This window comes from Vipera berus, assembly GCF_964194415.1.
Source record: "Vipera berus genome assembly, chromosome: 3".
Taxonomy (NCBI): domain Eukaryota; kingdom Metazoa; phylum Chordata; class Lepidosauria; order Squamata; family Viperidae; genus Vipera; species Vipera berus.
In genome coordinates, this window is record NC_138204.1 from 170,780,679 (window position 1) to 170,796,748 (window position 16,070).

Here is a 16,070-nt window from a genome sequence, read left to right on the forward strand (position 1 = left end):
TATAAATGAGAAAAATTTCATTTGTACAAAATAAATATTTTTCTTAAAGCAGAGCATACCAGAGTTCCTTTTATAAATTCCTTTGTGCAACTGTAGCTTGGCTGCATATGCTATCTAACTATTGGGAAGGGCTTTAAAAATATATCTCTACTTTATTTGTGCTTCAGGTCAGATTAACTAAAATGGTTATTGTGTCACCTAGAAACTACTTGATTGCTTCAAGACTAGACTTTAAAAACCCTATATATTATTATTAAAAAGGCCAGGAGCAACAAAGACCATTTTACCATTTCTGCAATGTTTTCATGGCAATTTGATCTTTACACAGGTTTTTTTAAAAAAATCTTTGTACTTGGAGCTGATGGAAAAATCGAAGAAGGGAAATGGTTTTGAAACGCTTTCTCTATGGCTTCTGATTATCTTTTTTTGAGTGAATATATAAGGATGTAGCTAGAAGTATCAGTTGGCTTTGTGGGTACTTGCTTTATTTAGTTTAAGAACACATATCTTCCCCCATATACCTCTGTAACTGTTGTTTATCATTATTAATTTTGTCAGGAGATAAAGGCATATAGGTGAGGCTCACATATACACAGTTGTCATAATTTATAACAAGACAGAGTGCATTTATATATGAGAGGATAGCTATTTAAGCTTTTTATAAGCAGCCTCCAGAATGGAATCTAAGTAAATTTTTATATTTCAAAGCTGCCCTTTGCAAGAAGGGAGCTAAAATATCTGTAGCAAAACCCCAAATGACTGTAAAACCTGGTGCATAAAATATCTATTTTAAAATAATACCTCAATTGATCTGATTGCATTTAACAGTTTTGGACCACATTTCTTATATGATAAAAATCCTACTGGAATAATTTCTTAATGTATAGCAGACATGTCAAACACCAGGCCCGGGGGCCGGATCCGGCCCGTGAAGTGGTTTCATGCGGCCCGTGAAGCCATCCTGAAAACAATGAGAGAACGGCCCCCACTGCCTTGGCCCTGGCCCAGAGACCCTCCTCCTGCCAGAGACCCTCAGATCTGTCCCACTCCTGCCCAGGCCCCCATAGGCACCCTTGATGCAAATGATGTAGAGCTGGCCATGCCCACCCAGTAGGCCATATGCACTTTAGCCACGCCCACCCAGTAGGCCACGCCCACCCAGGCCACACCCACCCGGCCCCCTGAGGGCAACCATAATACTGATGCGGCCCTCAATGAAGTTGAGTTTGACACCCCTGATGAGGGATCTTCTAAACAGTGATTCTGACCCAATATTTTTTGTTTTTTTGTACGTTTAGGACTGATAAAACTTCCTTGCTATTTAAAGAGCAGGTCAAAGTGGGGGGAAAAGCTGATAAAGCCCAAGGGTAGCTTTCATGATATTCAGATTTATTTGTTCATAACTTTCTTAATCTTAGATGCAACAACTGGAATTTGCACAAATGCAGCAAAGGGAGGCTAACCGGGCAGCCCTGGAAGCTCTTGGGCCAAGAAAGAAGAGACCACTGGATTCGTCTAGTTCTTTTTCTGGACTTGAGGTTTGTAACATTATTAAGGAATTCTTTTATAGTAGCATTTTTAATTAGTTTCATAGGAGTCATCTCTCTGAATGGTGTGGTGGTCTAGTGGTGAAGACGCTCGCCTCTTCTTGGAAGGTTGAGAGTTCAATCTTAGGTAGTGTCAGATGTTTCTCTCCAAGGGTACAAAGAAAAAATATCTGCTGTGAACTCCACAGTGTGTCAGGAAGGGCATCCTGCTAGTAAATGCTCAACTTCATCCAGTCACCCCCAACTCTACCCCGATTTAAGGGATTACAGGATTGTAAAACAGGAAGTGTTTTTTTTAATAATCAGTCCTCTATTTGGCATCCGGAGAACTGGACTTGATTGTGTGGTGTTCTGTGAAGGAAGTAATCCTGCAGCAAAACATATTGTTAAGGAAAATGTATATAAACAAAGCTTATAAAAATGCTTACCTAGAATCTTCCTATAAAATTCTTATGGGGTGTTGCACTATTGGTTTCCCAGTGTGAAAAAGGGTTGGAAAAGTCCAGTAATATAGAATTATTCCCATTAAAAGCACATCTGCCCACCCTGGGAATGATCTTAGAATTTTTTTCAGCAGTAAATCTTCCGAATAATTTTGGCTGTGCTCCAAATAAATTTTCATACAATGATATCAACAGATTTGTTGTTGTTAGTTGCGAAGTTGTGTCCGACCCATTGCAACCCCGTGAACAACTTTCCTCCAGGCCTTCCTGTCCTCTACCATCTTCTGGAGTCCATTTAGGCTCACGCCTACTGCTTCAGTGACTCCATCCAGCCACCTCGTTCTCTGTCGTCCCCTTCTACTCTTGCCCTCAATCTTTCCCAGCATTAGGCTCTTCTCCAGTGAGTTCTTCCTTCTCATTAGGTGGCCAAAGTATTTGAGTTTCAACTTCAGGATCTGGCCTTCTAAAGAGCAGTCAGGGTTGATCTCCTCTACATCCAGATTCAGTCACTCTGTGTGTGTGTGTGTGTGTGTGTGTGTGTGTGTGTGTGTAGGGGCGTATAGGGGTGTATATATATTTAGCATATTTATATGTGTATTATGCATGTGTATGGATAGATACATACTTTTCAGAGCAGGCAACAGAATTTCATTTTTAATGTGGGTCAGTGCCCTCACAGTAAAAAAATGACAATAAAGCTTACCTTACCTTACCTTATCGTCTTATCTTCCATACAAAAACTTGTATTTTCCTTCCCTCTACAATTTCCCTCTTCTGGCTGATGTTCATCCAAGAATATAAGGGCTGTTGATAATATTTATCTGTGGATTTTCATTAGATATTCTGGATAAAAACTGGATGTTAAATGCTGACTTTTATGCTATAGAAATGTATGTTGGCCTGGTTTTATGTCTTTGAAAGCCTGCCCACAGCTCATTTCTTAACGTTTCACACTCTGGCTGCCTAAATTGGTTTCTTAATGTAAATGAAACAATTGTTGTTGTTGTTAGGTGCGAAGTCGTGTCCGACCCATCGCGACCCCATGGACAATGTTCCTCCAGGCCTTCCTGTCCTCTACCATGTTCTGGAGTCCATTTAAGCTCATGCCTACTGCTTCAGTGACTCCATCCAGCCACCTTATTCTCTGCCGTTCCCTTCTTCTATTGCCCTCAATCTTTCCCAGCATTAGGCACTTCTCCAGTGAGTCCTTCCTTCTCATTAGGTGGCCAAAGTATTTGAGTTTCAACTTCAGGATCTGGCCTTCTAAAGAGCAGTCAGGGTTGATCTCCTCTAGGACTGACCGGTTTGATTGCCTTGCAGTCCAAGGGACTCGCAGGAGTCTTCTCCAGCACCATAGTTCAAAGGCTTCAATTCTTTGGCGCTCAGCCTTTCTTATGGTCCAACTTTCACAGCCATACATTGCAACTGGGAAGACCATAGCCTTGACTGTGGACACTTTTGTTGGCATGGGGATGTCTCTGCTTTTTAGTGTGCTGTCTAGATTTGCCATGGCTTTCCTCCCCAGGATCAAGCGTCTTTTAATTTCTTGGCTGCAGTCCCCGCCTGCGGTGATCTTGGAGCCCAGGAAAATAAAATCTGTCACTACCTCCATTTCTTCCCCATCTATTTGCCAGGAATTGAGAGGGCCGGATGCCATGATCTTGGTTTTCTTAATGTTTAGTTTCAGCCCAACATTTGCACTCTCCTTCACTTGTAACAAGAGGCTCTTTAGTTCCTCTTCACTTTCTGTCATTAGAGTGGTATCATCTGCATATCTTAGGTTGTTGATATTTCTTCCGGCAATTTTAATTCCAACTTTTGATTCATCTAGCCCTGCCTTTCTCATGTTCTGCTCTGCATATAAGTTAAATAAGCAGGGTGACAGTATACAGCCTTGACGGACTCCTTTCCCAAATTTGAACCAATTAGTGGTTCCATGTCCAGTTCTCACTGTCGCTTCTTGACCCGCATATAGGTTTCTCAAGAGACAAATAAGATGGTCTGGTACTCCCATCTCTTTAAGAACTTGCCACAGTTTGTTGTGATCCACACAATCAAAGGCTTTAGCATAGTCAATGAAGCAGAAGTAGATGTTTTTCTGGAACTCTCTAGGTTTCTCCATGATCCAGCATATGTTGGCAATTTGATCTCTAGTTCCTCTGCCTCATCGAAATCCTGCCTGTGCTTCTGGTAGTTCTCGATCCACATACTGCTGGAATCTAGCTTGTAGGATTTTAAGCATAACTTTACTAGCATGTGAAATGAGTGCAATGGTGGGATAGTTTGAACATTCTTTGGCACTGCCTTTCTTTGGAATTGGAATGTAAACTGATCTTTTCCAATCCTGTGGCCACTGTTGAGTTTTCCAAATTTGCTGGCAAATTGAGTGTAGCACTTTTACTGCATCGTCTTTTAAGATTTTGAATAGCGCAGCTGGAATACTGTCACCTCCACTAGCTTTGATGTTGTTCAGCTTTCCTAAGGCCCATTTCACTTCACATTCTAGGATTTCTGGCTCGAGGTCAGTGACTACCTCATCGTGGTTATCACGGTCATTAAGCTCATTCTTGTATAGTTCTGTGTAATTTTGCCACCTCTTCTTAATCACTTCTGCCTCTGTTAGGTCCCTGCCATTTTGGTCGTTTATCATGCCTATTTTTGCATGAAACGTTCCCTTCATCTCTCCAATTTTCTTGAAGAGATCTCTGGTCCTCCCTATTCTATTGTTTCCTTCTATTTCTTTGCACTGTTCGTTTAAGAAGGCATTCTTATCTCTTCTAGCTATTCACTGGAATTCTGCATTCAATTGGGTGTATCTTTTTCTCCCTTGCCTTTCGCTTCCCTCCTTTCCTCAGCTATTTGCAAAGCTTCCTCAGACAGCCATTTTGCTTTCTTGCATTTCTTTTGCTTTGGGATGGTTTTAGTTGCTACCTCTTGTACAATGTTACAAACCTCCATCCGTAGTTCTTCAGGCACTCTGTCTATCAGATCTAATTCCTTAAATCTATTTGTCACCTCTACTTTATATTCATCACGGATATGATTTAGTTCATACCTGAGTGGCCTAGTGCTTTCCCCTACTTTCTTCAGTTTAAGCCTAAATTTTGCAACGAGAAGCTTATGGTCTGAGCCACAGTCAGCTCCTGGACTTGTTTTTACTGACTGTATAGAGCTTCTCCATCTTTGGCTGCAGACCACATAGTCAATCTGATTTCTGTGTTGACTGTCTGGTGATGTCCATGTGTAGAGCCGTCTTTTGGGTTGTTGGAAAAGAGTGTTTGCTATGATCATCGTTGACAAATTACTATCAGCCTGTGCCCTGCTTCATTTTGTACTCCAAGGCCAAACTTGCCTGTTATAAAATATAGTTTTTTCTAGAAAAAAATTGTTTTCACCTGTTAAAAACACATCCCAGTCAAAGCCAATAAAAATGTTTTCTCACAGTACCTCTTTAATTGCTGTCACTATTTTTAATACTTTTGATTGAGGGGACCTCAGATAAGTAAGTGAAAGGAGGATTAGAATTGCCAAATTCACATGATTGTAGGTGCATCTGTCATGTGTTTAATTTGGATGTACCTCCAAATATATTGTTTTCAGTCCATTATGTAACAAACATAGCACTTACATTCTGAGCCTTAGTTCAGAAAATTACGTTCTTCTAATCATATATGCTCTACTAAGGGAACAAAAGGCTTGCTTGTTATTTCTGGGTAGGGAGTCTGTGTCTATATATTCTCACAACTTCAGATGTTCAAAATATGCCTCACAGTCTTGAATGTGGACTTCTGAAGATTCTTTCAAAAGTTGTCACTAAAGTGTAATGTTTAATATGACAGAGGAAACTACACTGGTAATAATTGTATTAACCGTATTTAATATAATTTTATTTTATATTTGTATTTATTTTGCTCTAAATTCTTTTTCCTCATCTCTCCACTTAGAATTTATGTTCACTAGTTTTTGATTATCTGGAAACCCACTGTCACTTGGTGGTTTTCCTAGCTTCTGAAAATAATAGTTGTATACAATATTCAGACTTGGTAGATCTCTAGATGAGGTTTAATAATAATAATAATAATAATAATAATAATAATAATAATAATAATAATAATAATAATAATAATAATAATAATAATAATAATAATAATAATAATAAGAAGAAGAAGAAGAAGAAGAAGAAGAAGAAGAAGTAGTTGGAAGGGACCTTGGAGGTCATCTAGTCCAACCCCCTGCTAAGGCAGGAAACCCTATACCATTTCAGACAAATGGCTGGCCAGTCTCTTCTTAAAAACTTCCAGTGTTGGAGCATTCACCACTTCTGGAGGCAGGTTGTTCCACTGGTTAGTTGTTCTAACTGTCAGGAACTTTCTCCTTAGTTCTAGGTTGCTTCTCTCCTTGATTAGTTTCCATCCATTACTTCTTGTCCTGCTTTCAGCTGCTTTGGAGAATAGCTTGGCTCCCTCTTCTTTGTGGCAGCCCCTGAGATATTGGAACACTGCTATCATGTCACCCCTCACCCTTCTCTTCATTAAACTACACATACCCAATTCCAGCAACCGTTCCCTATACGTTTTAGCCTCCAGTCCCCCAATCATCTTTGTTGCTCTTCTCTGTACTCTTTCTAGAGTCTCGACATCTTTTTTACATCGTGGTGACCAAAACTGGATGCAGTATTCCAGGTGTGGCCTTACCAAGGCATTGTAAAGTGGTATTAGTACTTCACGTGATCTTGATTCTATCCCTCTGTTAATGCAGCCTAGCACTGTGTTGGCTTTTTTGGCAGCTGCAGCACACTGCTGGCTCATATTGAAGTGATTGTCCACTAGGACTCCGAGATCTCTCTCACAGTTACTACTATTGAGCAAGGTACCACCTATACTATACCTGTGCGTTTGATTTCTCCTGCCTAAATGCAGAACCTTACTTTTTCACAATTGAATTTCATTTTGTTAGATAGTGCCCAGTGTTCGAGTCTGTCCAGATCCTACTGTATCTTAAGCCTATCTTCTGGAGTATTGACTATTCCTGCCAGCTTGGTGTCATCTGCAAATTTGATGAGTTCCCCATCTATCCCCTCATCCAAATCGTTGATGAAGATGTTGAAGAGCACTGGGCCCAGAACAGAGCCCTGGGGCAACCCACTACACACTTCCTTCCATGTAGATGCGGTTCCATTGAGGACCACACGCTGAGTACGGCCTGTCAGCCAGCTACGAATCCATCTGGTGGTGATGCTGTCTAACCCACATTTTTCTATCTTATCAATTTCCTTTTTAGAAACCAATTGGCCAAGCTGCCATCCCTGTCTCTTAGGGCTTACAGTCTTTTTCTGAATAGTTTTGTTTTATGGCTAAGAGTCAAAGTTAAGGAATTGCAATCACCACTTTCTCTGCATCTAATTCAATATTTCAATACCATAATTGTGCTTATGTAGCAAAAATGGCAATGAAACAACAGAGGGAGTAACTTTAAGGTTTGCAGGAACGCCCCCCCAACATTAGCAGGAGAAAGAAAATTTAGTTTGAGAGGAAGGAGAACAGCCAGTGGCTATTGTGTAGAATGTTGACTGAGAGGGTCGAATTGAAAGAGGGTTGGAAGGATAATGAACTTCTGTGATTGAAAACCTAGGAAAAAATAGAGAAAAAGATAATAAATAAGTAGATATGCAGAGGAAACAATCTTATTGTCTTGATACAGAAACTTAATAAATTATAAATTTATTATATATATTATATATATATATATATAAATTATTCTAACTAGAATGAGAGCAGTCTATGGAAATCAGAACATAATCTCAGATTATAAAAATTGAAGTACATCCCACCCCCAAAATTGGATATTTATGGTACTTCTAGATGAGGAAAATGTTGAATAGGAATTGTTGGTTGCGCTTGCTAGAAAAAGATATTGAAAAATTGTGAAATAGAATGTCCAGAATGTTAAAGCATACAGAGGACCAACCCAGCTAGCCCACAAAAGCAAATTAATATTAACTTGGGAGATATTAACTTGCCTTTGAGCTTGGGTGTATAATTTTAATAAATTAGTAGCTATCTACTTTATGTGTACAGAATGAGCCTTTATCTCTCTTAATTACTGCTGAAAGATTTGAAATCATGAGCTTGGTGTAACAGCTTTCCCAGGTTCCTCCCATCACAATTAAACTTTTCATTAGGTAAACCATTATGTTTACTATTAAGCAGGAAGAGGCTGCATAAGAGCAAGGTAGTAATTATTTCTAGCTTTTCCTTTTGTATAATGCTAGAAGGTTTGTAATGGGTGCCCCTTGGACATATTCTTGCTGTCGCTGATGTGACTCCTTTCTTATTAAACCCCTCTGGTGTAATCCTATAAAACACTATTGATGAAAATGCCCGTGGCAATGGAGTCATGCATCAGAACAATAGAATTCAACATTTTGTGCTACACGAGCAGAAGTACATTTAGGCGTACTGTACGTGTACTTTGCATATTTATAAGATGCCTAGGAAATACAGCAATTGCAAGTTAGTGATTTCATTAGTTGTATAGGGATGTACAAGTCAGTTCAGATAATAAAATGGCAGATCAGAGTTTGCTAGAATGGACTCTAAACAAAGAACAATGAGAGCAGCAAGGAGGTATGCCTGAAAACTTGTATCTATTGCTTTAAGGGTTCAGGTTTTTAGATGGATAACTAAGCAGCCTTGCTTTTCATTTTTGGCCATACAGAGAACCCATGCGTGTTTTATGAATGAAAACACGATATTTTTCTCAAATGTACACATAAGCTTTGAGGGAGAAGCTTTGTCTTGTGGGAGAGGGGATTAGTAATAGGTTTGCCAAGTATTTCTCTGAACATGCTTTTTAGAAACAAAAGTGGGGAGGGTGGATTCTATGGAATCCACTAGAGGTCTTAAAGGGCCATTGGCATTTATCCCATCCAGTTGCCACCAATATTCATAACATTTCCTTGAAATGCTGGAAACTTTTTTCATGTATATACCATTCTTTCTCACCGTAAGATACTGAAGCTTATAGTATTCATTGCTTGCCAGGAGTGTGTTTGAGCTGTTCCATGAAAGTATTCATCTTTGGACATATTTAAAAGTGATGCTGCTATGTTGGAAATAAATATAAGGATTTGTACAGGCAAATGTAACTAAGAATACTTCATAATTATCAGGTAATTTGGAAATCTTGAAGCAGAATGCTTGCATTGCAGTCATAACAAGGAAGACAAAACGTCCTGATATGTAAACATTATTTTGTTCTGTTCAGCAAAGAAAGGATGGCCTTGAAGTAGAATATGGCTTGAGGGTCTATATGCACTAATTGCATATTTTCAGAAAAGTTGGCTAACTTAAAATGTAGAACTGAATAATTTGAATGCAAGGATGCATATTTCTAAAGCAGATAAATGTCAGGATTAAATTAGTTTCACATACATGTTTCCCAACTCCAGTTACTGATCTTATCAGTAGAGATTAAGGCAATGCTAATTTTCCCAAATTATGCTTTGAATTTTAGCATCTTTTGTTTCTGTCCAGTGGGTCCATGAAGCAAGTCTCTTAAATAGCTCTCTGGGCTTGAATGGAAGATGTCATTTCTTAGCTAGTACTGTATACCACTCGGAGACCTATAAAAAGGTTTGGACCTGAGCCAAAAAAAATCAAAGGATAAAACGGTCCCCTTCTCCAGCAGAAATGGTATAGGGCAGGGGTAGGCAACCTTGGCTCTTTTATGACTCATGGACTTCAACCCCCAGAATTCCTGAGCCAGCATAGCTCAGTCATAAAAGAGCCAAGGTTGCCTACCCCTGGTATAGGGGTTCTTCAGCTTCAAGGAAATATTAAATTAAATGCTAAGAATAAAGAAACTCTGAAGCTTTATTTAATATGTCACTACCTTGACCAGTTTAAATGTAGCAGCTTATAGGGCTTATGCACATTCCCCAAATCCACTCATGAAAATTAGTGCAGCCGAATTAATGCAAATTTGGGAATTCATGATTAGGACATTTTAAAACTTGAGTTTTAAAGAAACATTATCCTTACTACATCTCCAACAGATGTCCTTTCCTATGTAAATATAAAGGTGTGGAATTAATTTTAAGTGTTATTTTTGTTATAAAAGTCATAGTTTAAGGTCCATTGACACTCTTGCTATAGAAGTTGAGACACTCTTCTATTGTCTGGGAAATATAGGAACCTCTAATTTTGTATTCCATTCATTTCTTAACATCTGGATCTCAAATTGATTTATTGATAACAAATATACAGTCATGGCCGAAATTGTTGGCACCCCAGAAATTTTTCCAGAAAATCAAGTATTTCTCACAGAAAAGTATTGCAGGAACACATGTTTTGCTATACACAGGTTTATTCCCTTTGTGTGTATTGGAACACAACAAAAAAGGGAGGAAAAAAAGCAAATTGGACATAATGTCAAACAAAACTCCAAAAATGGGGTGGACAAAATTATTGGCACCCTTAACTTAATATTTGGTTGCACACCCTTTGGAAAAAATAACTGAAATCAGTCGCTTCCTATAACCATCAATAAGCTTCTTACACTTCTCACCCGGAATTTTGGACCACTCTTCCTTTGCAAACTGCTCCAGGTCTCTCTTATTGGAAGGGCGCCTTTTCCCAACAGCAATTTTAAGATCTCTCCACAGGTGTTCAATGGGATTCAGATCTGGACTCATTGCTGGCCACTTCAGAATTCTCCAGCGCTTTCTTGCCATCCATTTCTGGGAGCTTTTTGACGTATGTTTGGGGTCATTGTCCTGCTGGAAGACCCAAGATCTCGGACGCAAACCCAGCTTTCTGACACTGGGCTCTACAGTGCAACCCAAAATCCTTTGGTAATCCTCAGATTTCATGATGCCTTGCACACATTCAAGGCCCAGTGCCAGAGGCAGCAAAACAACCCCAAAACATCATTGAACCTCCACCATATTTCACTGTAGGTACTGTGTTCTTTTCTTTGTAGGTCTCATTTCGTTTTCGGTAAACAGTAGAATGATGTGCTTTACCAAAAAGCTCTATCTTGGTCTCATCTGTCCACAAGACGTTTTCCCAGAAGGATTTTGGCTTACTCAAGTACATTTTGGCAAACTGTAATCTTGCTTTTTTATGTCTCTGTGTCAGCAGTGGGGTCCTCCTGGGTCTCCTGCCGTAGCGTTTCATTTCATTTAAATGTCGACGGATAGTTTGCGCTGACACTGATGGTCCCTGAGCCTGCAGGACAGCTTGCATTCCTTTGGAACTAGTTTGGGGCTGCTTATCCACCATCCGGACTATCCTGCATTGCAACCTTTCATCAATTTTTCTCTTCCGTCCACGACCAGGGAGATTCGCTACAGTGCCATGGGTTGCAAACTTCTTGATAATGTTGCGCACTGTGGACAAAGGCAAATCTAGATCTCTGGAGATGGACTTGTAACCTTGAGATTGTTGATATTTGTCCACAATTTTGGTTCTCAAGTCCTCAGACAGTTCTCTTCTTCTCTTTCTGTTGTCCATGCTTAGTGTGGCACACACAGACACACAATGCAAAGACTAAGTGAACTTCTCTCCTTTTTATCTGCTTTCAGGTGTGATTTTATATTGCCCACATCTGGTACTTGCCCCAGGTGAGTTTAAAGGAGCATCACATGATTGAAACAATCTTGTTTATCCACAATTTTGAAAGGGTGCCAATAATTTTGTCCAGCCCATTTTTGGAGTTTTGTTTGACATTATGTCCAATTTGCTTTTTTTTCTCCTTTTTTTGTTGTGTTCCAATACACACAAAGGGAATAAACCTGTGTATAGCAAAACATGTGTTCCTGCAATACTTTTCTGTGAGAAATACTTGATTTTCTGGAAAAATTTCTGGGGTGCCAACAGTTTCGGCCATGACTGTATATATAAAGAAATAGTAGGGTTTTTAGTTTTAAAGGATTTAAACAGTTATTCTAGTATCTGATGTCTTGGAAGCTCACAACACTGCTAGTCTAAACAAATGTACTGTAAATATTGCTATTGAATTACATGTAACAGATGATATTTATAACTTAACATGTATTTCATGGTTATGTATGTATATATGTATACATGCTTGCATGCATTTCATTGTTTATTTTCAGTTGACCTGGGAATTCCATTGTGGAGGTAACTGCTAGATTGATGGCAAACAGCACCTTCTGCCCCTCATGCTCTCTCCCATCCATCTTTTTGCTTATAATATTGATGTATTATTCTCATTGTTTTCCTTTGTTGTTGTTTGTTTATTGTTCTCTTACTTTACTTCTCTTTACACTTTTTTCATTTTTCTTACTTTCCATTATTGTAAACTGCCTTCAGTAGCCCCATGGCAAGATATGCAGCAAATAAATTTAACAAATAAATACATTTAATTAGCCAAAGCTCTGTATATATAGGAAAGTAATGTGGATGTAAATTTTGTATTGTTAAAACCAATGCAATCCTTCCACGGTTTTTTGAGACTTCTCAAGTTTTCAGGAGGCAACTTGAATTTTACATCCTTTAATCTTCCCTTTTGTCTTTCCCCCTGTTATACCGGGTGTTATATATTAATGTTATATATTAATGTTATATGTTCATGTTAACGACAGTTGTATGAGGTAAATAACGGCTGACAGGAACACACGCGGCAGTTTGACAGCTGTCAAAGCTGTCGCCGGCTAATGCGCAAGCGCAACAGCTGACAGCTCTCAGCTGTCAGCCTGACTGCCGACCGCGCAAGCACGGCCGCCACGAGGATTCCTTAGCTGTCAAAACCAGACGCAGCCGATTGGTCCAGCTTTCAGGCGGGAGGAAACCGAAAGACTGATTGGTCCAGCCAGCCACCAGCTGGCTATAAAAAGAGCAGAAGCCAGCGAAGTCTGGGTCGGGTACCTCAATAAACATTCAACTTAAGCCTGCTGTCTCCGCGTAATCCTTACGCTCAAGCCACTTCACTGGCGACGAAGGTGGGATCTGCTTCGCCGAGCTGAAGTCGCTAGCCTAGGAAAGAGAACTTTCCGGAGGCTCAGAGCAAGTCACGGTTGAAGTCACTGACAAGGAAGTTATAACTTCCCACATCAAGGCGAAGCAGTATTAAGGACCGAGACAGCATGGCCAACCTCGGACATGTCCGAGAATTTGACACCCGACACCCAGAACGTTTGGAATTGCATCTGGGCCAAGTCAAAGGGTTCCTGCTGGTCAGCAAGATCACAGAGGACCGGGCCAAGGTGGCAGCCCTCCTGTATCTAAGTGGCCCGGCCGTATACGACGTGGCCGTCGGACTTTTCAGTCCAGAGCCGGTCGCAGAAGTGGCCTACGCAGAGCTGACAGAAAAACTCAGCAAGCATATGCCAACGCGCTCGGAGATATACTGGAGGGTCCAATTCGCGTGTCGGCACCAGCTGCCAGGTGAATCTGCGACCGACTTCATCGCAGGAGTCCGGCATGCCGCCCGATGGTGCCAATTTCCGGATCTGGAAGACTGGATCAGGGACCAATTGGTTATCGGGCTTAAGGACGAATGCCTCCAAAAGAAAATCATCGCGAAGCCCACTCTAAACTTAGCCGAAGTCACAAGGGAAATGCTGGCGTACGAGGACAGCCACCAAGGAGACCTCACACAAGCCGGGAATGGACAACACGGATCAGTGCACCAGGATGAAATAGCCCCCAGAGACGTCGGGGAATTAGAGGATCCGACCGACGACGCCATTCAACGGCGATTCGAAAGACTGCAAACACGCCGAAACGATCAAGGGGAAGGGACAAGACCCAAGAACAACCCTAAAAAACCGCGAGCCACCTGTGCCAGCTGTGGGGGAAACCACCCCAGAACCTCCTGTCGGTTCTGCGATGCCAAATGCCATAACTGCGGTAAATCCGGGCACATCAGAACCGTATGCCGAAGCCGGAACCGCGAGGACCTCCACAAGCTTGAGGCGACCTCCCCAGGTATGAGACCCCCACCAGCCTCTAGAGAAAAGCCCCCCAGGTACCTAGTACAGGCGGTAGACAGGGACAAGAGATCGAAAGAGGGCCATCAACTGAACCCAAAAGTAAAAATTAAAGCCCGTCTATAAGGGGTCGCCTGCGAGATGGAAGTAGATTCCGGCTCCTCGGTTACCCTAATTTCAGGGAAAACGTTCAGGGAAATTTGCCAACACAACCGGAGGCAAATTCCATTGAAACCCCCCCCCCCCGATTTACCTGGCGGACTACCAAAAGACCCCCATTCCATTGAAGGGGAGAGCCCAAATTTTCATGGAATTTAACAATTTCGAGGACCCCTTAACGTTCTAGTCACTCAAGGGGACCGATCCAGCTTAATCGGGCTGGATTGGTTCAAAGCCTTAGGCATCAGCTTAACCGGAATTAACACCACACAGGCCGCAAGCCTCGACGCCGTCTGCAAGCAATTTGCAGACGTCTTCGACGGTTCACTAGGGAAATACACGGGGGCCCCAATTTCCCTAAAACTAAACCCCGAAGTCCCACCCATAAGAATCAGGGCCAGGAGAGTTCCGTTCGCCCTCAAAAAGAAAATTGAGGACGAACTGGATCACCTGGTCAAAATATGAGTCCTAGAACCTACAGACGGAGGAAGCTGGGAAACCCCAATAGTTACCCCAATCAAACTGAACGGCCAAATTCGGCTCTGCGCCGACTATAAGGCTACCCTTAACCGAGCCTTAAACGCACACACTTACCCAGTCCCCGCGATGAAAGACGTCCTCTTTGTCCGTTCCGGCGCCATCTTTGCCAAGTTAGACTTGGCGCAGGCGTATTTGCAACTCCCGGTAACCCAGGAAACCGCAGATGCGCAGACCATAGTCACTCACCGCGGGGCTTTTAAAGTTAAGCGTTGTTGTGATTCAGGGTCAGCCTGTGGGTCCGGCAGCCGGGTCGGATGACTCGGATGACTCAGACGAGGGGGAGGAGGAGGGTGTTGAAGACGAACTTGCTGATGATGGCTTGGAGGCTTCGCAGAGACCCCAGCCAGGGCCCTCTTACTTGGTGGAGACTCAGCTACGCGAGCCCGACAGTGCGGATGATGATGACCCACAGCTGGCCCTGTTCAAGGACGCCCGACGCAGGAGGCAGTCAAGCAGGAGCAAGCAGAGAAAGGCTGTGGGACTTCTCGGAAGGAGGCACAGGGAGGCCACGCCCTGAACTCTAATAAAGGGAGTGTTTGGGGAAGGGCTGGTTGCTGAAAGCAACCGCTCCGTTTGAGGATCAAAGCTCCGGTATCTTGTTTCATGTTTTGTTGTATGTTTGTGTAATAAACTTGGCAGACGTTTTCCAGCCTCAGACGCTTTCCAGCCTCTGCCGTTTGTACAGGGGTTGCCTTTCTGCAAGGCCGGTAGCAGGCTGGTACAGAACAAGCGTCTACAATTCGGCATATCGGCAGCCCCAGGGATATTCCAGGAAATAATGGAGAAAACATTAAAGGGAATCCCCGGGGTTTGCCCCTATTTCGACGATGTCCTCATCGCCGGAGAATCTGAACAAAATTTGGCAGACCGACTGACAGCTGTTCTGAGCAGATTTAGAACAGCGGGTCTCAAACTTCAAAAAGAAAAGTGCTCAATAGGGGTTCCCTCTACCGAATTTCTCGGCTATAGAATAGATGCCCAGGGGATTCACCCGACCAACTCCAAGATCAAGGCCATCAAAGCAGCCCCCACACCCAAAAACAAACAGGAGTTGCAAGCCTTCCTCGGACTCTTAAACTTCTACCATGCATTTCTGCCCCATAAAGCCACCATAGCCGAACCCCTACATAGACTGCTGGATAAGGGAAGGCCATGGATCTGGACGTCACAGCATGACACCAGTTTTCAATCCCTAAAAAACATCCTGTGTAACAGTTCCACGGTCACACTATTCAGAGAGGATCTGCCCCTATGCATCGCTTGCGACGCATCCCCATACGGAATAGGGGCAGTCCTGAGTCACTTAAAGGGAAATGGAATACAGAAGCCGATAGCATTCTATTCCAGGACTCTCACTAAGGCTGAAAGAAATTATGCCCAAATAGACAGGGAGGCATTAGTAATTGTCGCCAGCGTGAAGAAGTT

At 42.0% G+C, this 16,070-nt stretch overlaps 1 protein-coding gene across 1 annotated transcript in view; it reads left to right on the top strand.

Annotated features, from left to right (window-relative positions):
- TAF4B (TATA-box binding protein associated factor 4b) overlaps window positions 1–16,070 on the top strand; it is a gene marked incomplete at its 5' end in the record, with an annotated part of 75,009 nt that overhangs the window by 40,280 nt on the left and 18,659 nt on the right. The window contains one exon of the mRNA XM_081325593.1: window positions 1,419–1,538. Within this exon, the coding sequence (XP_081181719.1) occupies window positions 1,419–1,538 (120 nt within the window). The remainder of the gene's footprint in view (window positions 1–1,418; window positions 1,539–16,070) is intronic.